Consider the following 25,323-nt stretch of genomic DNA (forward strand, 5'->3'; position numbering starts at 1 on the left):
CGGTCCTGGCCTTTAAAAAAAAATGAGGTCATAAATTTTGGCCCCACTTTTCCTGTCACATGATGGGTCCCAGATCCAGAAAGGCTGAAAACCGCTGCTATACCACGTCTTGTAGGGGGGAAAAACGTTGCTCACCGAGCAGCTATTTTTGTCCCCCTCTGCTGCCCACCCTTGGCATTTGCAGAAAGTTGGAATTGTGTCACTCGGTCGTCCTAGTCCTACCACGAAGGGGGCTACGTCGGCCTGCGGTGGTGTCAACTCCAGCCTGCTCGGGGCATTAATCACAGGCCAGGATACTCTTAGTGTCGTTGGACTTCAGCATCTGCAGTTTAGGAAGCACCGCCTTCCAATCTGTCCGAGAGGGAAACACCCCCCCCCATTCACTCATGACCAAAGGATCCCCCCCACTTTAGCTCGCTGACCGGTCTGTTTATGAACCTCTAGAGAGCCTTTGGGCTGGATTTAAGCAAAGCCGCGCTTCTTACATCCACATAGCGTTTGAAACAGGCCAAAGAATCCTACCCCAGGGCTTGCGTGGAAGCCTGCACCGACTGTCACGGAAGAAGCTCACCAGTAAAAGGGATACCTGCCCACGCTGGACCACTTAAACAGCGCCGGGGGATGCAGCTGCCGTTTTCGGGAGCCTGCGGATGTATGCTGATGCTCAGTTTGCACTCTGTCTTTTTTTAAGTGGAAGTCGGTAACTCTTTTTACTGGGCTAGGAGAGCAAGCCGTCTTCTGCATCTCATGGTCTGTTCCACCGTGCTATACCCAACCTCACGGTCAGTGGCTCGAACCCTCCCCAATCCCCTACCACACCACCAGTGGGTGTAGCATACGTTTGGAATAAAAATATTGGTGCTTGAATACAGTACACCAACAGGGAAGAGTAATTCTGAGTCCGCTTGTTCCTTTATGCTGTGTTTGGGTGTTTTTAAATGGTTTGGACACGGGTTTCAAAGTTATGGAGTTTGGCCCAAACCTGCCCTGAAAAAAGCGACTGTTGTGGTGTAGTGCTTAAAAGTGGTGGTTTGGAGCAGTGGCGTCTGATCTGGAGAACCGGGTTCAATTCCCCGCTCCTCCACATAAAGCCTGCTGGGTATCCTTGGGCCATTCACAGTTCTCTCCGAACTATCTCAGCCCCACCCACCTCACAGGGTGCCTGTTGTGGGGAGGGGGAGGGAAGGCGATTGCAAGCTGTCTTGAGTCTCCTTAAAAAGGTAGAGAAAATCGGCATATAAAAACCAACTTTACACAGCGATTAAAATTTGGAATTTGCAGCCAGAGGATGTAGTGATGGCCACAAGCAGACAGATTTAAAAGCGGATTAGACAGATTCACACGTTAGGTCTTTCAGCAGCTGCCAGTCATGGTGGCCAAAGGGAACCTCCACATCCAGAGGCAGTATACCTCTGAATATCAATGCCCAGAGGCCTTGGTGCTCTATTGTTAGTCCTCCAGAGCAACTGTTAGGCCGCTGTGTGAGACAGGATGCTGGACTAGATGGACTCTAATCTGGAGAACCAGATTTCATTCCCCACTCTAACAAATGAAGCCTGCCCAGTGTCCTTGGGCCAGTCACATTTCTCTCCGAACTCTCAGCCCCGCCTACCTTGCAAGGTGTCTGTTGGTGGGGAGGGGAGGGGGATTGCAAGCCGGTCTGAGTCTACTTGAAAGGCAGAGAAAGTCGGCATATGAAAACCAACCCTTCTCCTGATCTGATTGCCAGCTTCGCTATCGTGGGAACGTAAAGGTGCTCCGGAAACGGCGACGGTAAGGTGAGTGAAAATGGTATCGCTGCTGCGGCTGTTTACGACCAGGAACTGAAAAAGAGGGGGAAGTACTGAGATATCCAGTGGCTGCTGCCCTCGATATGTCCTAAAAAAATTGGTACAGATGCAGCAGCCCCCAAGGAGTTGGAAACATGTTTTTCTTTAGAGGGGAGGGGGAATCCCGGCTAGAACCCCATGGCCTTTATTTCTTCATTTGCAAAACATGCCTCCTTGTTTCAGCGTGAATCTTTCCTTTATCCTTTAGAAGCTCCTTGATCCATTGATCTTGAGCAGCGTAATTTTAAATCTAACGTTTTGAGGGATATAAGGACTGAATTTGAGGGATATAAGGACTAAAACAAATCTCGCCCCTGACAATGCAGCCTTGGGATCCCTGTCGCTCAATAAAAAAGGCATTATGTCAGACACAGAGGCATTAGATTTATAGACATTAAAAGGGGAGAAATATAACGTGATCTAAGTTCCTCGTAAAAGCGGCGTTCCAAAAGGGCATGAGCTAGTGAATCGATAAGAGCCAGAAGAGCAAGGACAGGTCCTGTCTGGGTATGGTATATTCCAAATTCTGCCTTGCATAACCATAGGGGGGTTCGCGTTCATTTAGCTAAACAGAAGGCTCTAGAAAGACAAGCTGACAAATAATAAGTATAAGCGGGCAAACGGCGTGGTGGTGGTATTCCGAAAAACAGATGAACAGACGCGACGAGCACGGAAAGTAGTGCTGTTATAATCGAGCTCTTTAATGCACTTTTTAATTTTGGCGAAGGTCTGTTTTCCCAAGATCTACTATCCTATCCTGCGAGAAGCCCAGCTTGTCTTAAAAGACTCCCCCCTCGAATCAGGTGACTTCAACAGAAAGACGCAGTGCTGGGTGCGATACAAGGCAGAGTTTTATTGATATACTTCCCTCGGTCATGATATATAAAACCAATAATCCTCTGAATATACAATAGTGTTAAATACCTAGTTAAGATTGTCCTCTGTGCATTTCAGTATATTTAAGGCAGCTTTTTCCAGCCCCTCCTGGAAGAGATGGCGAGTCGCCCTTCTCAGCCCTGGATTTCCATCTCCAGGGGCTTCGCTCGCGTCTTCACCTGCGGAACTTGCTTAGGGGCAGTTATCTCTACCCACCCGCTACGTACTTCCACCCCCTTCTCCCAAAAAAATCTCCCGGTCTATTAAAAGTTTATTGCAACTAAGCTTCAGTGAGTTCAGGATCTGCTGGGGGCGTGTCTGGCTTTCTGCAGCCGGGAGGCCCTGCAGGCAAACACTGCACGCAGCACCCAAATAAATAAGAAATTCAACGGCGACTAAAGAAGAAATCTGCCTTGGTCAAGAAATGGGCCAGCTCTGCAAAGTATGTCATAGTGCATTTACGGGATGCAAGGGCAGCATTTCCCCGTCCTCCGCTTGCTTGTGACTTTATTTTCCAGCGGAGTGAAGGGGCAAGGGTACGTGGGGGGGGGGAAGCACCCAGAGCCTATTCTGACCTCTGATAAGTACTGGCGGGGAGCCCCAAAGGGAATATTTGGGGCCCCGCCAGGAACAACCCTCTTGCGGAGCTAGACTGATCCGGGACGAGGCCCTTTTTGGGATCCCGCGGCCGCAAAAAGGATGGGTTTTTTCTTTCGGCAAGATACGGCTAACGGAGTTGGCCCCGGCAGAAAGAAAGATGGGGTCTTCGGCTACCGTGGGATGCTTAGAGCAATGCCGCCTGGGGGCATTTTTACAACCCACGCGTTAGTGGAATTTTAAAAAAAAAGCTTCAGGCAAATATAGAAACAGTAGTGTTATGTGTAGAGGCAATATCCAGCAGCTGCCCTCAGGGACCAACACGGCAAGTAAACATGAACATGAAACCTTCATTCCTGCTCTTCTCCGCTCCACCCCACAAAGAAGACAGCCCCAGTAGAAGGCAGTGCAAGTTCCGTGAAAAGGGGAGAGACGTAGCAGCATTAAAGGCGAGCAAAGCTCACCCCAGAACACGCTCCATCCATTAGAAAAGAACTGACCTGTAGTGCTGATAACACCCCTCTCAGTACTATGTAAAAGCAATCTAGGCAGCTGAACTGAGGGGTCCGGGGTGCAGGGAAGGCAAATCGAGGCTCTTTCGGCCCCCGAGTATCACTAACTTCACACAGAAAAGGGTTATTGCCCTTAGAAAGCTGCCTAGAGTTAATACGCAAACGAGAGATGGCCATTGAAGAGCGGCCCCGTGCTTTCTCCGTTTCCTTCCTGCCGCGCCTGCCAATTTCTTCAGTGCTCGGGTTGCTTCCTCATAAGGTTTTGAAGTGCAACGGGGAGGAAAATTTGCTTACTCGGTTGCTATGTGGCGGTCTCCCCCACCTCCAAATTAGAGAGTCCAAGGCTGCCTCGGCTCTGGATCTCCGTTTGCTGGACAAGAGCTCTGCAGTTCGCCTCCAAATGATCGGGCCCGGCTCTTGTCTCCTGTCGACGGTGGCGCTTTCTTCCCACAAAGACTCAACCCCTAGGCGACGCAACCAGCAGGCCGCTTTCCCCAGCAGTGCATTGCAAAAATAGTTTTTTGGGGAAAACGCTCGGCGACCCCGAGAAGAACCAGGGGGTGCAACCAGACGCCCTGTCCTGCCTGCCCACTCAACGGCTCCAACCCACGGTTTGGGGACAGGTTCGGCTGCCTCCATCGGACATCTGCGAGTCCCCCCGGAAACAAAAAGTCGGGGTAAAAAAAGTGCTGGTGTCTTGACCTGTGCTGCATAACCCCTTCGGGCCACCCCTCATTGGATGGAGCAAGAGGCAGATTCCCCGAAGCAACAGGAGCAAGGAGAGGACGAGACGGGCTTGGGAGGAATGAGGTCGAGGTCCTCGTCATCCGGGACTTCGTCTAGGTGATATCCGTCCTGCAGCAGCTGTCGGCTGAGATCCTGGTTCACCTGGGAAACGGAAGAGGAGGTGAAGCCATCTGCTGGCAACAGACTCTCCGCTGGTTGGGGACATACCAAAGTGTATCCCAGATCTGCCCGTGGTTTGGAGCAGTGGAGTCTGAACTGGAGAACCGGGTTTGATTCCCCGCTCCTCCACATGAGTGGCGGAGGCTAATCTGGTGAACTGGTTTTTTTCCGCCACTCCTACACATGAAGCCAGCTGGGTGACCCTGGGCCAGTCACAGCTCTTAGCCCCACCCACCTCACAGGGTGTTTTGTTGTGGGGAGGGGAAGGGAAGGTGATTGTAAGCCGATTTGAGTCTCCCTTATGTGGTAGAGAAAGTCAGCATATAAAAACCAACTCTTTTTCTTATCTAACTAACAGTCTGGGGTTAAATCGGTAAACTAGCCCCATGGTTTTGTGAACTGAAACTATCCTGATGCCGTTGCAAGCCCTTTAAGGGGTATCTGTCCCCCACTATTCTACATTTCTACAGAAAGTTAAATTAAAACCAAGGTATCCAACTATATTCCTACGACACATGATTCTGGGGGGAGAGGAGGGGGCCGTTTCCAATTATTCCATCTTCCCACTGCAAAGGTCCATTTTGCCCCCGATGCCTCCCCCCTCCCAATCTCCAGGAGGTGGGAGATTCCCAACTTCAGAGTTAAACTATCTCTTCCCTCCCAGTGTGGTTCAAACACAGGCAGGCATGGCTGGAAGTGGCCTATCTCCTTGCCTAGGCTGGACTGAAAACAACAAGGAATCTTCCATCCCTAACACTCCCCACCCCCCCCGTGACCAGCTACAGCCGGTCCTCCGCAGCCAGGCAGGACAGAGCACATTCTACACATTCTGCGTCGTACAGATTCTACGATCTGTTGTGAAATTCGGCAACTCGCAAAATACTTCTCAAGAGCGTGGCCGGGGAAGGGGGGGGGGGCAAAGTGCATAAACTCAAGGCTACATGAGTTATAAGCAGCGATGTAGGGTGGAAGACTTTCCACTCGGCGTATGTAAACGTAGCCAACCTATACTAGTCAGGGCTGTTTGGCTGAACAATTCATCATGTTGGCGCAAGGGTCCCCCAATGTGGCGCCCGGGGGTGCCGCGGCGCCCGCCAAGTGTTTTGAGAAAGTGGGTGGGAGCCGGGTGGAGTCTTGCCCAGTAGGGCTTCTGATTGCCCGTTTCGCATCTGATTGGCTGTGCAGATTGTCAAGGAACTGAACACACGTGAAGCTGTCTTCTACTGAACCAGACCCTCGGTCCATCAAAGTCAGTATTGTCTGCTCAGACCGGAGGTGCCAGGGATTGAAGCTGGGACCTTCTGTATGCCAAGCAGAGGATCTACCACTGAGCCACAGTCCTTGTAATAATAGTAACAACTGCTACTACTGGGTTGGTTTTATTCTCTCTCTGGCTCGTCTTTTCCAGTCCACCTTTAAAATTTACTCCTCTTATCCCCTACACTCGGGCTTCCTCTGTGTGTGTGGTTGGTTCCGTTTCCCACGTCGCCGTTTCGTGGTTCTGCCCGTCGCCCTGTGCCAGAACTCAAAAAGTTGCCCACAGGCTCAAAAAGGTATGTGGACCCGTGTTAGAGGAACCAGGTGTGGGATCTGAAGCGTGGACAAACCCCTGTGTCTACCCATGGTATATTTGCCTCCTTTTGCTAACGGTCTTTAAATGTCAGTAAAATCAAAATATGAATAGGAAAAGCTTCCGGTTCAGATTTTCCCAGCACCCCCCCTCCCACAAAAGATGTAGACTTGCCTCCGCAGAGGAGTAACCAGAGGAACATCGGGATTCCAGCTCCCCGTCACTAGAAGAAGAATAGCGAGAGTCAAGACGAGCCAGAGGACATTTCATGGAATCATAGAGTTGGAAGGGACCAACAGGGTCATCTAGTCCAACCCCCTGCACAATGAAGGAATTTCACAACTTCCTCCCCCCTACACCCCCAGTGACCCCTACTCCATGCCCAGAAGATGGCCAAGATGCCCTCCCTCTCATCATCTGCCTAAAGTCAAAGAATCAGCATTGCTGACAGATGGCTATCTAGCCTCTGCTTAAAAACCTTCAGGGAAGGAGAGCTCACCGCCTCCCGAGGAAGCCTGTTCCACCGAGGAACCGCTCTAACTGTTAGAAAATTCTTCCTAATGTCTAGACGGAAACTCTTTTGATTTAATTTCAACCCGATGGTTCTGGTCCGACAGGGCAAAAGGAAAATACTCTTCTCATACCAACATGTGAACTAGCTGCATAGCAGCCTATGTTGTGTCCTGAGGAAGATTTTTCAAATCAAAACAAAAGAATACTGGATCCCTGTATTGTTATTACGCCTTTGATACAGGTCAAGGGAACCTAAATGTCCAAGCACAAAAAGCCACACAGCGTGTCGTGGCTTGTTAAGAAGACCGGCTTTCACAAGTTGCATTTGGTCTCTACTCTTGGACTTTATTGCATGGGACTCTTGGCATAGGGTCCCAGATTCTTGCATTTGTCCAGTATATTGTATGTGCTTTATGTACATTTCCACCTGAACAAAGCTCACCTTTTGCATATACGTGGTATTAGTTGTTAATGCTGTTATTTGGTTTTTTTGCCCTCCTCTACATGAGAGCCCTTCAAGTATTTGCAGATGGTGATCTTCCTTAATATCTTACTAGTTCCCTGTTTGCCACTAAGTTGGAGGGCTTTGTGCTGAATCACTGATACTCTGGTAGAAACGTCTTGCTCATTCCCATCGCCCCAAGGAGGTCCCTGCTCAGCCCTCACCTGTCTGACTCCACGGACACCAGGGTTTCATCCGAGGTCTGGCTCAGAGCAGCGTAGCCCTTATTGAATTTCACTGACCTGAAGGAACAGAGGAAAGGAGAATGACGTACGTTTCTTTGGGGCTCCTTTGGGGGGGAAGGCGGGGTTTAAATGAAGAAAAATACATTTAAAAAATAAATGGTCTCACATGAACACACGAAGCTGCCTTACACTGAATTAGAACCTTGGTTCATCAAAGTCAGTATTGACCGGCAGCGGCTCTCTAGGGACTCAGGCAGGGGTATTACGCATCACCTACTCGCCTAGTCCCTTTAACTGGAGATGCCGGGGATTGAGCCTGGGGCCTTCTGCATGCCAAGCAGATGCTCTACCACTGAGCCACAGCCCCCCCCCAAGTGTCGATTCCTGTGACGGTCTGTCTCCTGACAGTGATGAGCATCGGTCACTCGACACCCAGAGATTCTGTACCGTATTACTAAAACCTCCCGAGACAGATACTTGGGAGATTCTGGAAAACCCATCCCCATTCAAAGAACAGCAGAGGAAAGGGGACTCGGACCTCTTGGCTGCTGGTTTGGGTTGGTTCCAGACGGTTCCCCCGAGCACTCCTTTCCTCCGCAGCATTGCCTTCGCCATCTCCCGATGCTTTTCTGAAACCCAAAACACCAATGTCAAGCGAGAAGAACAGCCTTGCATACGCCGCAGCTGTCCTCTACGGGGCAAGCAATTCTTATCTTCATTGCCCGCAGGCTGCTCAACGAATCAACTGGGGACAGCTCTATCGGCACAGAAATCTGGACGCCAGACAGATTTTGGGGGGGAAAATCAGTTCCTTTCCCATGTGTGACAGCTTACAAGGCCGAAGGTGATGTTCTGCCCTAAAAGGATCCCAACTGAGACTAGGGGAGAAGGGACTTACGCAGCTTGTCTTGAAGAGAAGGCGTTTTGCTCATGATGTACGGTCCCTTTTTTTCCAATGAGGCTTCCCTGTTTCTCCTCTTGTCCCTGTGCCCCTATCAGGAGGGAAGTCACAAGTTCAGCAAAAGCTCCAATTGAACACCCCTTAATGGAATACTCATTCCATACTCATAATGATCATACTCATCCCTTTCCTTCTTGGCATAGTGGTTAAGAGTGGTGGTTTGGAGCGGCGGACTCTAATCTGGTGAGCCGGGTTTGAGTCCCCACTCCTTCACGTGAGCGGTGGATGCTAATCTGGTGAACCGGGTTGGTTCCCCCACTCGTCCACATGAAGCCGGCTGGGTGACCTTGGGCTAGTCACAGCTCTCTCAGAGCTCTCTCAGCCCTACCTACCTCACGGGGTGTCTGTTGTGGGGAGGGGAAGGGAAACTGATTGCAATCCGGTTTGATTCACCCTTAAGTGGTAGAGAAATGCAAAAACCAGCTCCTTCTTTTCCAGCTTCTACGTCTTTTAACAGGACCTGCCAAATGTTTTTAGAAATTGGGTGGGGCCAGGCGGGGCTTCCCAGCTTTAATTCTTTACTTTACTTTAATTGAGTTTACTTTACATTTTAGCAAGCATTAAAACAAGAAAGATCACATCAGTGGACATTCAGGATATGTCCTGCGTGCTTCGGTATGCGTGTGCAGTGACCTAGGAAGGAAGGGGAGTCGCCAGGCGGGCTGTAGCAGCAGGGTGGGGGAGCCTTCCGTTCTGCCTGACATTTTATTTTTGAGCACTTACGTTCGACACAGATTGACTTCCCTGTCATTCTTGCTGGATAGTACTGAGAGTATTTACAGTTCAGCATCCCCCTCCACCCACAAAAAAAGCCTGCCAGACATTACATAAGAAAGGCCCTGCTGGATCAGACCCAGGCCCATCAAGTCCAGCAGTCTGTTCACACAGTGGCCCAACCAGGTGCCTCTAGGAAGCCCACAAGCAAGACGACTGCAGCAGCACCGTCCTGCCTGTGATCCACAGCACCTAATATAATAGGTCTGCTCCTCTGATCCTGGAGAGAATAGGTGTGCATCATGACTAGTATCCATTTTGACTAGTATTCATGAATCCTCCTCTCTTCCATGAACATGACTACTCCCCTCTTAAAGACATTCACTGGCTCTGTCCAGCCTTCCAGGTAATGGATCGGATCTACCCAAAGCTATTAGCCATGATGGAACCTACCAGTTGGGAGATGCAAACAGGGGAAAGAAGTTGCTGGAGGAGATTGGGAGGGATAGGTAAACTCAGGGGTCCTCAGCCTCTTTGAGCCTGTGGGCCCATTTGGAATTCTGACAAGGCATGGTGGGCGCAGCACCTAAACGGCTGCCACAAAATAGCGACCCTGGACTTCCTTGGTAGTCTCCCATCCAAATACTAACCTGGAACAGCCACACTTAGCTTCCAAGATCTGGCTACTCTGGGAAAGCCAGAGATCAGGAAAATACACATGAACGCATGAAGCTGCCCTATACTGAATCAGACCCTTGGTCCATCAAAGTCAGTACTGTCTACTCAGACCGGCAGCGGCTCTCTAGGGTCTTCCACATCACCTACTTGCCTAGTCCCTTTAACGGGAGATGTCGGGGATTGAACCTGGGACCTTTTACACGCCAAGCAGAGGCTCTTCCACTGAGCCAGGGTCTCAGGCGGAGGTCTTTCCCACTTGCCTAGTCCCTTTAACTAGAGATGCCGGGGATCGAACCTGGGACCTTCTGCATGCCAAGCAGACGCTCTGCCACTGAGCCACAGCCCCCTCCCCTAAAATACAGCTAGACTTGAACACATAAAGCTGCCTTATACTGAATCAGACCGTCGGTCCATCAAAGTCAGTATTGTCCACTCAGACTGGCAGCGGCTCTCCAGGGTCTCAGGCAGGGATCTTTCACATCACCTACTTGCCTGGTCCCTTTAACTGGAGAAGCCGGGGATTGAACCTGGGACCTTCTGCATGCCAAGCAGATGCTTTAGCACTGATCCCCAGCCCCCTCCCCTAATAAAACAGCACGCCTCAAATCTCCCCTTTAAAAGACGTCTGGTGGTGTTAACCGAGTGGGGGTGGTGTTGGTGCAGGTGGAGCACAAACGAAGCAAAACCAACCAAACGTGAGATTCAAGAGTGGGCACCTTCCCCACTCTTAAAGGTCTCCCATTAACCACGGAGGCTCAATGGAGCCTCCCCGTCCAGGCGCAGTCTACCTGCCGCCGCAGGGACGGCTTCTGCGGGGAGGTCCTCCCTGGGGGAGGCTTTTTGCTAGGCCCCTGCTGGAATGCCTGGGCTCTGCCCCCTCACCGTGTTGCTGCTGGGCCCGGGCCCGGCCTCCCGCCGCCCCGGCGGCTCCTCCTCGCCCGCCGCCATCGCCGCTTCCCTCAGCCGGCCGCTGCCCGCACGCCCCGCCCCCTCCACACCGTCACCACCCAGCCCGCCAATCACAACCGAGCCTTCCGCGGCGCCCGCTGCGGCAGGCGATCACAGTCCCGCCTTCAACGCCTAATGGACCGCGCCTATTGGCTGAGCGACTCGTTTTCCCCCCCTCCCACTCCGAGTACCTGACCAACCCCCGCCTTTTCCGGTGGAAACAGGGAAGTGAAAAGAGGCTTTGCCCGAAAACGGACCTTCTAGGCTCCTGCCAGTCTCTCCTTTGGCGGCTCCTATCCAGGTGTAGCTCCGGGCTGTCAATAGTTGCAAGCTTGCAATCTCCAAGCGCCTTCGGAAGAGCAGCCGGGGTTGCAACCGTGCTGATGCCAGAATAAGGCTGGCTGCGCATTGCAGCTGCATCTTGGCTGTGCCTCCCTTCAGATATCCCTGCAGGCAGAAACTTAATTCACAGTGGGTAGCCGTGTTCATACCCTACCAGAAAATATTTTTGTTAGTCTTTAAGGTGCTACTGGACTCTTGCCCTTTTCTACTACGGCAGAAACTTAGCAAGCCCGGGGAAAAGTGGCAGGCTTCAGTTCTTTTCCTCTAGCATCCTATTGGATTTTTTTTTAATGGATTATCCCTGTCATGCTAGCCTCCACCTGCTGTAAAACTTCGCACATTCAAGGTTCCCCCCGTTAATTTTAACAATTTCCCTTTTATTTCATCTTTGTGTCTGCAGGGTGAGCTGACTCACAAAAGCTCATGCCAGAACAAATGCTGTCCAAGGTGCCACTTGGCTGTTGTTTTTTATTTTGGTACAGTGGACTAACACTGGAAAAGACAATCATGCTAGGAAAAGTTGAAGGCGGCAGGAAAAGAGGAAAACCCAACAAGAGATGGATTGACTCTGTAAAGCAAGCCATGGCCCTCAATTTGCAAGGCTGTTAATGCGAGGACGTTTTAGAGGATATTGATTCATAGGGTCGCCATGAGTTGGAAGCGACTTCAAGGCACTTAACACACGCACACTACCACTCTGGAACTTTCCGTATATTACGCTAACCACAGGAGAAATGTCCATAGTCATAGAGCAGGAGTCACTGGAAGGGGGGGGGGGAGATAGTTGTGAATTTCCAGTCTTGTGCAGGGGATTGGACTAGATGACCCTTGAGATCCCTTCCAGCTCTATGGTTCATAAAGCGTTATTACCCCTGAATCCATCCAGGTCAGCTAGTTGCTAGAGTAGACCAAGAATAGAGTAGACCTAATATTTAAAATAAGGTGCATACTGTGTTGCACGGTACCTAAAATGGAAATGACTACCAAGTGGTGGAGTTCTGGCACTGTTATTGTCCCAAACTTTGGACTAGTTCCTGTAAAACAGCACGTCGTCACAAGGTCACACAGCTAAGCTGGAATAAAAATGAACATGTAGGACGCGCCTAAAGCAATCCAGCCGGTTCCGCAGAATGGAGCAGAAGGTGGTATGGAGAATGCGATGCTTTGTCTTGCTGAGCGGCTCACCGGTAACAGAGACACTCCTGACCCTGACAACAAAAATACATTTTGTGCCTGCTGTCAGAATACCTTAATTGCTACCTGTAACTTGCCATCACGGTACAGAAGCCATTGTTTGTTCCAAGTTCATCTAGCAGCAAACATAAAGAGCATACCCAAGCCAAGGGACAACGGGAAACTTAGCGTGTGGCATGCGGAAACAGGTGATTTCAACTGCCAAGTCTGCCTTTTCACAACCCCTCCTGCACAACAGAAGGCAGGTGGGCTTGGCACGGGGGACTGGCAGCATCTTGGATGACTTGGCCACACTTTCTGCCATCTGCCAAGCCCCAAGTTAATTCAACGCACACTGTTACGAGCATTTTTTGTTCAGTTTGGAAAATGTAACCATTAAGAGCTGGCTTTAGACCTACGAGGGCAAAGAACTGCAGGATGATTTCTTTCTTGTAAGCGTCGCACAGTTCATGTTGACCTAGAAAAGGAGTTTTTAAAAAAGTTTGGCTGTTAGTTTTTCGTGGCTCTCCTTTTGCACAGGTCTCATCTAGCCCGACTGCAGGCAGCCGCTGACTAAAATTCAAGCCTGTCCACAGGAGATGTTCTGTGGAAGGTGGTATTTATACAAAGCTGCCATGATCAAATTCTTAATATTGATCATTGCAAATGGGGTGAGAATGGGAACCTCGTTGGTTTTCATGTTAGCTAGTTGAAACCATCTCTAAAATACATGGTCCTGAATTCCTCACCAGGCTGTTAAATTCTGGGAATTAAGCTTTACATGGAGGGTTCTGCAGACACAGAGGAGCTTGACAGATTTTGGAGCATGTTTGCTCCAGACCTTCTAAAATTCTGGATCATTTTACCTCACTGTTGTCTTCTGGAACATTTTACCTTGCACGTAATTTCTTCTTTCAGGATAATCACACAGACTACAAGGACTCGGCTCAGTTCAAACCAGGTTTTCCCTTTAATAGGCCCAGTGTCACCATACATATTCCAGGACTCAACAACAGGAAGAATTTATTTCAAATAAGTAATATTATAACATCTGTCTCCAGACAACTGTTGTACAGTCAGGTAGCATGAACAATAAACCCGTGGGAAGCTCATCTGGAAGAGAAGAGATATTGAGAGTTAGTCCGGGTATACCTGTGTATCCTGAGGCTGTCATTCCCTGCTAACACAAAGCCTCCAAAAAACTGGATGGAAATGGTCGGGAGGGAGCTGTCCAATCTGTGCAGGGCCACTAAAGCCATTTAAAGAGAGCTCCTCCGTATGACCACGCTGCAGCATAGTGTGGTCTCTTCCTCAGTCACATGTACAGTCTTAGCCACTAAAATCTTATGGGCTGATTTGTAACCTATTCTGTAAAGCTGTTCCATACTTATGTACCACAGTGTCAGTCCTCCAAAGCTCCCACTCTCTAAAAACAAGATTTGTTGATTTTTTTTGCCATTGAGTACTGCATTCTTAGCAACCCACACTCAACATGAATTTTAGTATGTTCGGCTAGAACTTAGCAATGACTTGGCAGGGAACAGCTTCAGAATACAAGGGAAACCTTTCAGCTGTATATGCAGTTGGCTTTCACTCAAAGAATAAGAAGAAAAAGAGTTGGTTTTTATACCCTGCTTTTCTCTACCTTTAAGGAGTCTCAAAGCAGCTTCCTCTCCCCACAACAGACACCTTGTGAGATAGGTTGGGCTGAGAGTTTGGAGAGAACTGTGACTAGCCCAAGGGCACCCAGCAGGTTTCATGTGTAGGAGTGGGGAATCCAACCCAGTTCTCCAGATTAGAGTCCACCGCTCTTAATCACTACACCACACTGGCTCTTAAGGTTTGCATACAAATTATAGCCCTCAAATTAACGGCAGGGGGTTCTCCACAGGGCTCCTTCCCCTAAGCTGTGAAACAGTGGAGTTGACCGGTGATTTGAACCTGGGACTCCAAAGTCCAACAGTCTAGGCACTACACCACACTGGCTCACTATGTCATTTTAGTGTTTACATATAATGCACAGCTGATTGGGCCTAAGCAGTCAATAACTGCTAAACAGCAGATAGCTGGCAAGCAATGAAGATGAGCCTAAGTCCACTAATCTAATGCAGCATTCAACAGTTCTGCTCCTTCTCACTTCAAATAACCTTCACCCTTTGCCCTCAAAAGCCACGGTGCCTGAGTGGAGCATAAATCTAATACAATACATATTTTTTTCCTGAAGGCACAGCAAAGTATCTCTCCATCAGATCAAGTTGGGCGGAGGGAGGGAAGATTTGGCCTCTTACCTGAAATGTTTACAGTTTGTCCAGGCCAAGTTCTTCTGGAGTTGAGATTCCCAGTTCATTCAAAGTTGGTCTAAGTTCCTGGATAACGTAGGGGTAGATTTCTTTGTGGGGCCCTGCTTTGTCCTAATTGAAAGAGAACACATTATTCAAAATAAGAGACCCACCAAAAAATAGGGTTGATGTATACTCAAGATCAAAAGATTAACCACTTTGTCCCTGACTGGTTAAAGAAGCCTATGACCCTTAAAACAATGCTTACAAAATGTGAGAGACACACCTACAATTGGGGGTAATAACTATCCAGCTGTCGCAGATAGAAAGCAGTACTCAAATACACGGTTGCACAAAAAGATGGGGAAAGCCAATCTAAGGGGCTGTAGCTCAGGGGTAAGACGCCCATCCTTTGTGCACCCACTTCAGCCACTGGCGTATCTTGTTGAAGGGTCTCAGGCTAAAAAGGTGGGAAACACCTCTGAGGCAGAGGAGACAATGCTGGCTAGACAGAGCCCTGGATGGACACAGAAGTCTCTTTCACAAGAGAGTCACATAAGAGTCACCACGCACCACTGGCAAAAGCGGTGCCTTTAACCTCTTGGGAGTTACGCAGAGGAACATGCCTAGATCAAAAGAGAAAATGGCAGCAGGGTTCAAGGCGTGGATTTCACTGACCTTTACAACTTCTAATATACGGACTGCGCTAGCAAAGTCATTTAGTCGTCGGCATGCCCTTAAAGCAGCATCGATGATTTTTGGTTCTGGAACCAGGTCATAACCGACCAGGGTGTTCATACCTGTCAGAGAGAACAAGCAATTTCAGAAGGTACCATTTTTCTTACAGGATTAAACAGTCTGCAGAAATCCCATTGCTCATCTCAATATCCAAAGCTTGATTCCTATCAGCATGAACTTTCTTATCCCACAAGTTTCCTCCCCCACCCCCGCAGGTTCCTGTTCTCACACATCTGAGACATCAACATTACATATAAATTAGCACAGGTGACATGAAATTGGGCTAAAATTTAGGACATGAACCTCGTTGCAACAGGGGCTGTTTACAGTCCCATCGCCGAGGGAGGTTAGGATAAGTCTGAATTATTTTTAAATGCCTTTGGAAACTGACCCACAGCTGTGCTGATTGTTTTGAGTCTATTATCGGTTTTAATGTTTATGGGATTTCCCATATATCCATATAGCTACCGTACTTCAAAAGCATCTTAAATAGGATCTGAGCTCATACCAGAACTACACACTATAACTTCAGTGCCGAAATGTCAACCCTGCCACTCTTATTTAATTCCAAACTCCCCACAATTCCAAAGCAATTCAGAGATCCACAAGGAAATGTCGCTTATAACTTTGCTGTTGCAAGTAATCTGGCTTTCAAAGCAGTTTATAAAGTTATTTCCTCCTGATTAAGGCAACCCTCACACACACTGAGGAAGTTGTCTTTAAAACACACACACACACACACACACAGGTTACTCATTAAACTGCCAAGTGCTGTTTAACCTCTGCTCTTAAAGAGACGGTCGCCTCACATGAGACAGTAAAACATGCCACCGTGTCTCCCATTACAAGAGGAAAAACCTGACAACCCTTAAATGGGAAACGATCCATGCAGCAGTCTTCCTTTGTTTATCAGCTCCACTCCATTCTTTTAAAACCCAAATTCAACAATACCCAAGACACACAAACTCTCTTTTCAGGTTTGGAAGTCACTGAAGCGTATAACCCAGCAGTAAGAAGTATCCCTATTCTTCAGGCCTTCAAATCACTCAGCAGGTGTACAGCAGAAGTCCTTTTATGACCAGAGGTACACAGTGAACTCTGCCCTGAAGACCGAAGAAGTATTGTAAAGAAATCAGTTATGAACTACTTGGAGTTTATTGTTGTAGAATGGCAGAGATGCAGGGCAGTTAAAGTCAATGAGCTACACGAGTAGACCAAGGGGCACCATCTGAAAATGGATTAGGATACACCATGAGTGTTTCTGCTCAACGGCTGCAAGGTTCTGCGCTATACACTATACCACATCTATATTCCACGTGCTTTGATTATGAAACTCAAACAGCACATACAAGGTTTCAAAGCACTGATGCCTATTTCTATTTTTTAATTAAATTTATGTTCCTGCTTTTCGCCAGCAAGACTCCTGCTGCTGTGTCCTCTGCAATTATATGTGGAGACCAGTAATAACAGCATGTTCCAAACACACAGGAATACTGGATCAGACCCTTGGTTCATCAAGGCCAGTACCATCTACTCAGACTAGCAGCGGCTCTCCACGGTCTCAGGCGGAAGTCTCTCACGTCACCTACTATGTGCCGGGGATTGAAACTGCAACCTTCCACACGCAAAGGAGATGTTCTGCTATTGAGCTGCAGCAGAAGCATGGAAATGTGAACAGGGCCCGCTTCCTAAAAAGCAGACATCAAAGAGCATTACCTCTTCTTAGCTCCCAAGCATCGATATCTGGTTTATTGAAGTATGTCACCCAGCGAGCATCAAACTCTTCATCTGACTCGTGGGATTCATGAGAATAGCAACGTGCAGGCAATGCCGCTGTGAGACATAAAACAGAAAGGTATGTGGGGAGAAAAACATTCATTCCAAAACCTTTAATGAAGCAAATTCACAGTGGGTAGCCGTGTTAGTCTGTCTGCAATAGTAGAAAAGGGCAAGAGTCCAGTAGCACCTTAAAGACTAACAAAAATATTTTCTGGTAGGGTATGAGCTTTCGTGAGCCATAGCTGTGAGATGAGCTGACGTGAGCTGTGGCTCACGAAAGCTCATACCCTACCAGAAAATATTTTTGTTAGTCTTTAAGGTGCTACTGGACTCTTGCCCTTTTCTACTACTTTAATGAAGCAGATATATATATGTGAAGCTATTAATCTGCACAAAATCCTGTAGGGCAGGGGTGTAGCTGTGTTGGTTGCCACTTATCCAAGGGCCCTGGGCTGAGAAGTTGCAGTAAAACACACCCCTGGCCTCCTCGCTTGGAGTACCCAAGGCACACTGTTTTTATATTTATCATTTACAGTAGATTTTAAGGACACCGTTTCTAGAAGCAGCATGAATGATCCATGCCAGATAAGGTAACTAGGAGACAGCACATCACACTTGGATACAGCCACGGGGATTGAGGGAGAGGGAATTTGTCGTAATTGTTTTGAAAACCCTGCAACCCACTTAGACGACTACTGCATTTCACCAGTGGTGCGCATGACACTGGTTGAGAACCAATGCTCTTCAGGATTGACCCATTTGGGTGAACACATGATGTGATTGCCATATGACCTTTTTTTAAAAAAAGAGGATGTTAGTTTACGGTTGACCTGTTACAGCGGAAAAGGGAAAACGACCTATTGCTTAAGGATCATTAAATGGAAGACTTGTTATCTTAAGCATTTAATACCGGGATGGTTACTCTCTGTGTAACAAATATATCTCTCTGTGTAACAAATATATTAAATACTGTCTAGACACTTCTTCGGAAGTCGGGTGGAGGGTCACTTTTTTCTTTGGTGGGTGGAGGGGATAGGAGTATCTTTTTGAATAATAATTAAGTATTTTGATAAAGAAAATCAAGATATATAGATACTCTTTTGTATTTTTTTACTGTATTATTTGTTTGTTTTTTTATGTTATGTTACAAAAATTAATAAAAATTTATATATATATAAAAAAATACCGGGATGGTTAAATGTCAAAAGGAGCACATGAAGCTGCCTTATACTGAATCAGATTCTTGGTCCATCAAAGTCAGTATTATTTACTCAGACTGGCAGTAGGTCTCCAGGGTCTCAGGCTGAGGTCTTTCACATCACCTACTTGCCTAGTCCCTTTAACCAGAGATGCCAGGGATTGAACTGGGGACCTTCTGCATGCCAAGCAGATGCTCTACCACTGAGCTACAGCCCTTCTATAGTTAGTTAGAAAGTTGGTTGCGGCTGACAGTTAGTTGTGGTTGACTAGGACAGGGAGAGTGAGATAAAGAAATAGGACTAGCTCACTCTTCTTTTTAAGAACGAAGAAAAATGTGATGCATGATTTAGAAACAGAGTTAACAAAATCCTGCCTGCAGGCTTACAAATGAAATTATCAAGGCCATGAGGAAAGAGGATGGAAAGAAAAGGTGAAGTTAACATCTCAATTAATCAATTAATTAGCAAAGGCTAATGTGAGAATAGGTATGCATTGAGTGGAAGGGCCTGATTATATGACTATCTGGAGGCAAGGAGTCCGAAAGGTCACCTCCCGCCGAAGAAAGTAGCCGAAGGAATGACATGCATAATCTTGGCCTATGCAATATTCAGCTTGATACAGATACCAATAACCAAATGTCTAAGGCAGCATACTACCGAAAACAGCCGCAAATGCATGAAGATGCCTTATACTGCCTAGTAAGAAGAGTTGGTTTTTATATGCCGACTTTCTCTACCACTTAAGGAGAATCAAATCACCTTCCCTCGCCCTCCCCGCAACCTGTGAGGTAGGAGGGACCAAGAGAGCTCGGAGAGAACAGTGACTGACCCAAGGTCACCCAGCTGGCATCTTGTGTAGGAGTGGGGGAACAAATCCAGTTCACCAGATTAGCCTCCGCCGCTCATGTGGAGGAGTGGGGAATCAAACCCAGTTCTCCAGATCAGACTCCGCTGCTCCAAACCTCCTCTCTTAACCACTACACTCCTCTCCTCCATCTTAACCTCACAACAGCCCTGTGAGGTAGGAAACCAACCCGGCTCACCAGATTAGTGGAGCGGTGGGGAAAATCAAACCCCACATGACGTCACCCCATGGTAAGGACCCAGCACTTGCACAAGGGGGACGACGACGACTACCTTTACCTTTTAAAGATAATTCACAGTGGGTAGCCGTGTTAGTCTGTCTGCAGTAGTAGAAAAGAGCAAGAGTCCAGTAGCACCTTAAAGACTAACAAAAACATTTTCTGGCAGGGTCTTTCGTCACAGCTCACTTCTTCAGGTATCTGAAGAAGTGAGCGGTGACTCACGAAAGCTCATACCCTGCCAGAAAATATTTTTGTTAGTCTTTAAGGTGCCTCACCAGGCCCTTAAAAACCAATTTTAAAAAATTGCTCCAGTCAAAGCCCAAGGAGGAAGGGAAGGAAAAGAAAAAACCGAGCTTCCACGAAACGAGGAACAAAAGAGGGCGAAAAGGAGAAGACAAAAACCGCACTGCGGATCTAACAGGGCTGCATTGTGATTGTGCTGTGAGTGGTGCGGTTTTTGGGGGAGGGGAAGCCTTCCCCGTTTCCCCATCAGCCAGTGAGGCAGGTGGGGCTGAGAGAGCTGTGACTGGCCCAAGGCCACCCAGCTGGCTTCGTGTGCAGGAGCGGGGAAACCAACCCCAGTTCACCAGATTAGAGTCAGCAGCTCATGCGGAGGAGTGGGGGAATCGAACCCGGTTCTCCAGATCGCCGCTCCAAACCACCGCTCTTAACCGCTACGCCACGCCGTCTCACAAAAAGAAGCCTTCCCATGGGAGGCATGGATAACATACTGTGTAACTGAATTTAAATTGGGAAATATTAAGGGATATGGGTTGATCTAATTCAAAATGTTTGTAGCAATTAAGTTACCAAAGCTAAAGTTTAGATTTTAAGGTAATGGTAAATATGGTGAATTAGACATTGAATACAAAGAGAGAAACAAGGATATTGAATGGACAGAGGGGGGGGAGGGGAAGTCAACTATATACATTTGTTTAGAGATAAGACAGAAAATGTTTATATCATATACTGTATGAGTTGAATGATGCAACGGAATGTACCTACTTTGAAAAATAATAAAAAATATTTAAAAACGAACGAGAAGAAGCCTTCCACGTGTTCCCCTCCCCCCTCCATCGGCCTGCAGGCCTCTGCCCCTCCCCCGCCCAGGGCTGCTGCTGCTGCTGCTTCGGTTCAATGTCACCTTCCCGCCAAGCGTAGGCAGGAGCCGGGGGTCGCGGCCGCCGTGGACCCCCCTCGGCCAGGAAGGGGCGCACCAGCCCGGCCTCCCTTCGCTGCTCCTTCTCCCCACCCACGCACCCCCTGCCGCCGGGTGACCTCCAGGCCGGCCGGGGACGCGCGGAGCCCGCTAGGCCGCAGGTGCCGCCTGCCCTCGAGTGGCTACGGGGTCACGGCAAGGACATTCCGGGGGCGCGAAGGCGGAAAAGCAGGTGTGGGGGGGGGGGGAAGAGAGAGATTCGACCCCCGCCGGGCGGTCAGTCCGGGGACTCACCTGCGGCGAAGGCCCTCGGGGCGAGACCGCAGAGGGCGGCGCAGCGGGCGCGGAGGAGCTGAGCGGCGGCCAACATGGCTGAGGCGGGGGAAGGAGGAGAAGAGGATGAGGCGGCGGCGGCGCTGAGGTGAGCTGCTGAGGAGAATAGGGGCGGGGGGGATGGGCGTTATGGGCGCGCGCCCCGCCGCCGGTTGTTTGTTTCCCTTCTCGGCTTCCGTAGCTCGGCCCCTGGAGCAGGCAGGCGGCTCGCGCGCACGCCCCGGCCACGCGCCTCTCGCTGCTTCGGCTCTGCCACGGTCGAGGGCAAAAGTGGGCGGGGCCGGGGGTACGGCGGCGCGGGGCGGACAAACCTCGCCCGGCAAGGGGGCGGAGGGAGGGAGGGAGGGAGGAAAGAAAAAGGAGAGAGAGCGCGAGGAACTGCGAGCGGAAAGGGGGCGTGGTTTCGTGTTCAAGAGGCCGCGCCCTTTTGGGCACCTCCTCCTTAGAGAGGTGGTGATAGGCGGGGCTCGGCGTTCTGGGGCGGGGCTTCGGAAGCTCGAGCCAATCGAGGGGGCGCCGCCGATTTCGCTTTCCCTCCCCCCCCCCGTGGGAGCTGGCGGAGTGGCCTGTTGCGAACTTTCAGCCTGGCCTACCTCGCAGGGTTGTTGTGGGGCAATGGAGGCGAGGGGCGAAAGCGCACGGGAAGTTTTGCCCTGGATTGGCAGCTCTCTAGATGCACATTTTCCCCATCTGAATTCTCAGAACTCTGCATGGGGGGCTTATTTTTGAGTTTTGAGAATTTGACTGGGGAAAATGTGCATTTAGAGAGCGGCAAATCCAAGGCAAAACCTCCCAATGCGTTATCGCCCTAGGATGTTCTAAGCTGCTTTGAGACCCAACTGGGCAGAAAGAGGGGATAGAAATAAACAAATGCATTTAAATACAAATGCATATGTCAAATTCTCAAAACTCAAAAATAAGCCCCCATGCAGAGTTTTGAAAATTCAGATGGGGAAAATGTGCATCTAGTGAGCGGCAAATCCAAGGCCAAACCTTCCATGTGTTTCCACCCTAGGATGTTCTGAACAGCTTTGAGTCCCAACTGGGGTGAAAAGCGGGATATAAATAAACAAATGCATGTAAATACAAATGCATACGTTCATCCATATTAAGTATAATTATTTTTCTTAGCCCATCCTGAGTAGTGCGTCAGGTTGTCCAAGATTGTTGTGATCCCACTGAATTAGGTGGCTCCCAGATAAATGTGCATAGGCTAAATGCTAGAGACCATAATTTGTTCCTTCAGTCATTCATTCACTCTTTCTCTCTCTGGTAAATGAAAATCTCGACTTTATTATTTAAAAATGAGTTGAAGGCCTGTAGTGGAGGTGGAAGGGGCCGCGGCTCAGTGGTAGAGCCTCTGCTTGGCATGCAGAAGGTCCCAGGTTCAATCCCCGGCATCTCCAGTTAAAGGGACAAGGGCAAGAAGGTGATGGGAAAGACCTCTGCCTGAGACCCTGGAGAGCCGCTGCCGGCCTGAGTAGACAATACTGACTTTGATGGATCAAGGTTCTGACTCAGTATGAGGCATCTTCATATGTAGCTGTCATGCATATTGAACTTGCGTGGCTCTGTCCGACACGTGCTTGCCAACAACGTGAACTTGCGCTCAAAAGGATGTCCTCTCTCAACTGTGGGCACGGCTGTTACCATCGGCTCTGCCATGCTGAGTTGGTTAGGCGAATCCGCTCCAGGAACTGGGAAAGGAGAAAATGCCTGCTTGGTTCCTGGCTTGTCTGTCATGTACTTACTCTTGGTGTGTGAGCTATTGGTCAGCTGCCCCCTTGTGGCTAGTGTGGGCCTTTCCGTGCAGATATCTTTGTATTCTTTGCTGAATCGCGGGTGATCCAAATGTCTTTCTCCCAGTTTAACACTTCTCTTGCAAGGAAATTGCATTGAGTTGCCTTGAAAACATGCTATATGACTCCCTGCGAATCACGGCTATCACATTACTGTGCGCAGCGTGCATGGTGGTTCCACTGGCGTTACGAGCAGCTATTGGACGGTGCCAGTTACATTGCTGTGAAGAATGACACAAGCCCTGCCCCGCGTCATCTTTTACAATTATTGCCTTCTTTTTGAACTCCCTGCTGAATCGTGAAGTCCGCCCCAGAGGAATAAAAATCAAGACTACCTGTTGTTTGTTGTTAATTCACAGTGGGTAGCCGTGTTAGTCTGTTTGTAGTAGTCAAAAAGGGCAAGAGTCTGTATAAAAGACTATAGCGGGGGTGTCGAACATAAGGCCCGCGGGCTGGATCTGGCCCCTTGAGAGCGTTCACCCGGGCCGCAAGCCAGCCGTGGCAGCCACCCACCCCCACCCTCGATCTGGGCTGGCGAGGCATGGCGTGGTCCAGCCAAGTGACATTTATGTCTTATCCGGCCCTTGTAACAATTGAGTTCGACACCCCTGAACTATAGGGTGGGCTGCATGCTTCCTCTTTCCAACACTGGAACTCATTTCTCTCGAATATTTAGAGTACACACTTGGTTCTAGTTATTTCACCATAGCAAGTCTACCCCCACACTAACCAAACATGAATCAGGGTGTATTCATTTAGATCAGGGGTCATTGAATCATAGAATCATAGAGTTGGAAGGGACCACCAGGGTCGTCTAGTCCAACACAATGCAGGAAATTCACAACTACCTCCCCCCCACACACCCAGTGACCCCTATTCCATGCCCAGAAGATGGCCAAGATGCCCTCCCTCTCATGAACTGCCTAAGGTTATAGAATCAGCATTGCTGACAGATGGCCATCTAGCCTCTGCTTCAAAACCTTGAGAGAACGAGAGCTCACCACCTCCTGAGGAAGTCTGTTCCACTGAGGAACTGCTCTAACTGTTAGAAAATTCTTCCTAATGTCTAGATGGAAACTCTTCATTTAATTTCAACCTGTTGGTTCTAGTCTGACCTTCTGGGGCAACAGAAAACAACTCGGCACCCTCCTCCATATGACAGCCCTTCAAGTACTTGAAGATGGTCATCATATCCCCTCTCAGTCTTCTCCTCTGCAGGCTAAACATACCCAGCTCCTTTAACCTTTCCTCATAGGACTTGGTCCCCAGACCCCTCGACATCTTGGTTGCCCTCCTCCTCTGGACACGTTCCACCTTGTCTACATCCTTCTTAAATTGTGGTGCCTAAAACTGAACGCAATACTCTAGGTGGGGTCTAACCAGAGCAGAGTACATTTTGGTCCTTGGGACATTTTGGTTCCCACGTTTGGAAAGTGATGTATATGTCCCATTTTCCAGTGTTTCTGTGAATCACGGTGTCATGGACTATGCAGGTACCCCGTTTCAGCTTCCTAAGTCCCACGGAAGCATTCCGACAATTCTGATACAATTCTTTGTCAGTACATGGCCGATACCAAGCATTTTGTTAATTGGAGATAACTCCTGCATCATTAACAGGTACATGAGAAGCAGAAATTCAACAGATAATGCTTGTTCCAACTCAGAATTTGCCTGCCGGGGAAAAGAAACCTTTATCCGCTGAATTTCTGCCTGTTATACAACTGTTCACGGTATACAAAATTGGGTCGGAAAGAAATAAAAGAGCATCCCTAGTACAGCTTGCCATATCTCAAAAGCGCACAGTACGTTTGCGGTTGTAATGAATAAAAGACTCTTACGACCCTGCTGGAGAAAGATCCTCTAGGCTATTTTAAGATGCTTTTTTTATTTTTGGTCAGAGAATTAATTTAAACAAACTCCCCCCGTCCCCGGCTCGCTCTCTAGGCAGGAAATTCTTGATCGGCCGCCAAGGCATGAAGGACTTTAAATCTCCAGGGCCCCGTTGCTTTCATAGCTTGAAATTGCCTGCATCTAAAATCAATTAATAATCATTTGAAACATTTGCAAAATGTTAAACGGAAAGGGGACGGGCGATTTCTTTTCTTCTTCTCCCTCCCCTCCTACCGCGAGCAGTATGATAAGAGCGTGGAGGTGAAAGGCGCTTCGTAGGCTGCCGCTTGGGTGATTTTTTATTCATTAGCCAAGGTCATGGGGCCTAGATCTCTCAGAGCCGGCGATAAGCAGTGAGGGCTAAATGGAGCCTCCAAACGCAGAGGCAGTATACCTCTGCAAACCAGTTCTTGAAGGGGCAACAATTTAGGGAGGCTGTGGCCTTCATATCTTGCTTGTGGGCTTCCCAGAGGCATCTGACTGGCTTCTGGAGGTTAGGGTTCCCAACCTCCAGGTGGGACCTGGAGATCTCCTGGAATTACAAACGATCTCCAGACTACAGAAATCAGTTCCCTTGGAGAAAATGGCAGCTTTTGAAGGTGGACTGTATGGCATTGTAGCATGCTAAGGTCCCTCCCCAAACTCCATCTTCCCCAGGCTCCACCCTCCACCCCCCAATCCATCCCAGAGCTGACAACCTTTGATCGGGCTACCAGACCAGATTGGGCCTAATTTAATGAGGTTTTTATGCATGTG

General features: G+C 48.8%; 2 protein-coding genes across 2 annotated transcripts; both read right to left on the bottom strand.

Annotated features, from left to right (window-relative positions):
- Positions 1–4,546: 4,546 nt before the first annotated feature.
- FAM219B (family with sequence similarity 219 member B) lies at positions 4,547–10,791 on the bottom strand. Its single transcript, XM_056866051.1, has 6 exons — positions 10,726–10,791; positions 8,389–8,482; positions 8,029–8,119; positions 7,470–7,547; positions 6,465–6,513; positions 4,547–4,702 (listed from the first exon to the last, which is right to left on the bottom strand). Exons 1-6 carry the CDS (start codon positions 10,789–10,791, stop codon positions 4,547–4,549), a joined length of 534 nt encoding a protein of 177 aa, XP_056722029.1.
- A 2,466-nt stretch (positions 10,792–13,257) lies between these two features.
- On the bottom strand, positions 13,258–20,915 carry LOC130492155 (cytochrome c oxidase subunit 5A, mitochondrial). The gene is made up of 5 exons (XM_056865947.1): positions 20,840–20,915; positions 17,040–17,156; positions 15,264–15,385; positions 14,595–14,717; positions 13,258–13,419 (listed from the first exon to the last, which is right to left on the bottom strand). The coding sequence occupies exons 1-4, from the start codon at positions 20,913–20,915 to the stop codon at positions 14,604–14,606; spliced, it is 429 nt and encodes a 142-aa protein (XP_056721925.1). The 3' UTR covers positions 13,258–13,419; positions 14,595–14,603.
- Between the last annotated feature and the right edge of the window lie 4,408 nt (positions 20,916–25,323).

Source organism: Euleptes europaea, chromosome 20 (assembly GCF_029931775.1).
Source record: "Euleptes europaea isolate rEulEur1 chromosome 20, rEulEur1.hap1, whole genome shotgun sequence".
Classification (NCBI taxonomy): Eukaryota; Metazoa; Chordata; class Lepidosauria; order Squamata; family Sphaerodactylidae; genus Euleptes; species Euleptes europaea.

What these genes read in the sequence shown, in the direction of transcription:
- FAM219B (XM_056866051.1), bottom strand. Translation starts at nt 10,791, where the DNA reads ATGGCGGCGGGCGAGGAGGAGCCGCCGGGGCGGCGGGAGGCCGGGCCC. An exon ending in CCGGGCCCAGCAGCAACACG is followed by an intron (nt 8,483 to 10,725) that starts GTGAGGGGGCAG and finishes CCCTCCTGATAG; the next exon opens with GGGCACAGGGACAAGAGGAG. An exon ending in GTGTCCGTGGAGTCAGACAG is followed by an intron (nt 6,514 to 7,469) that starts GTGAGGGCTGAG and finishes TTCTTCTTCTAG; the next exon opens with TGACGGGGAGCTGGAATCCC.
- LOC130492155 (XM_056865947.1), bottom strand. Translation starts at nt 20,915, where the DNA reads ATGTTGGCCGCCGCTCAGCTCCTCCGCGCCCGCTGCGCCGCCCTCTGC. An exon ending in CCCGAGGGCCTTCGCCGCAG is followed by an intron (nt 17,157 to 20,839) that starts GTGAGTCCCCGG and finishes TATGTCTCACAG; the next exon opens with CGGCATTGCCTGCACGTTGC. An exon ending in GTATATTAGAAGTTGTAAAG is followed by an intron (nt 14,718 to 15,263) that starts GTCAGTGAAATC and finishes TCTTTCAATTAG; the next exon opens with GACAAAGCAGGGCCCCACAA.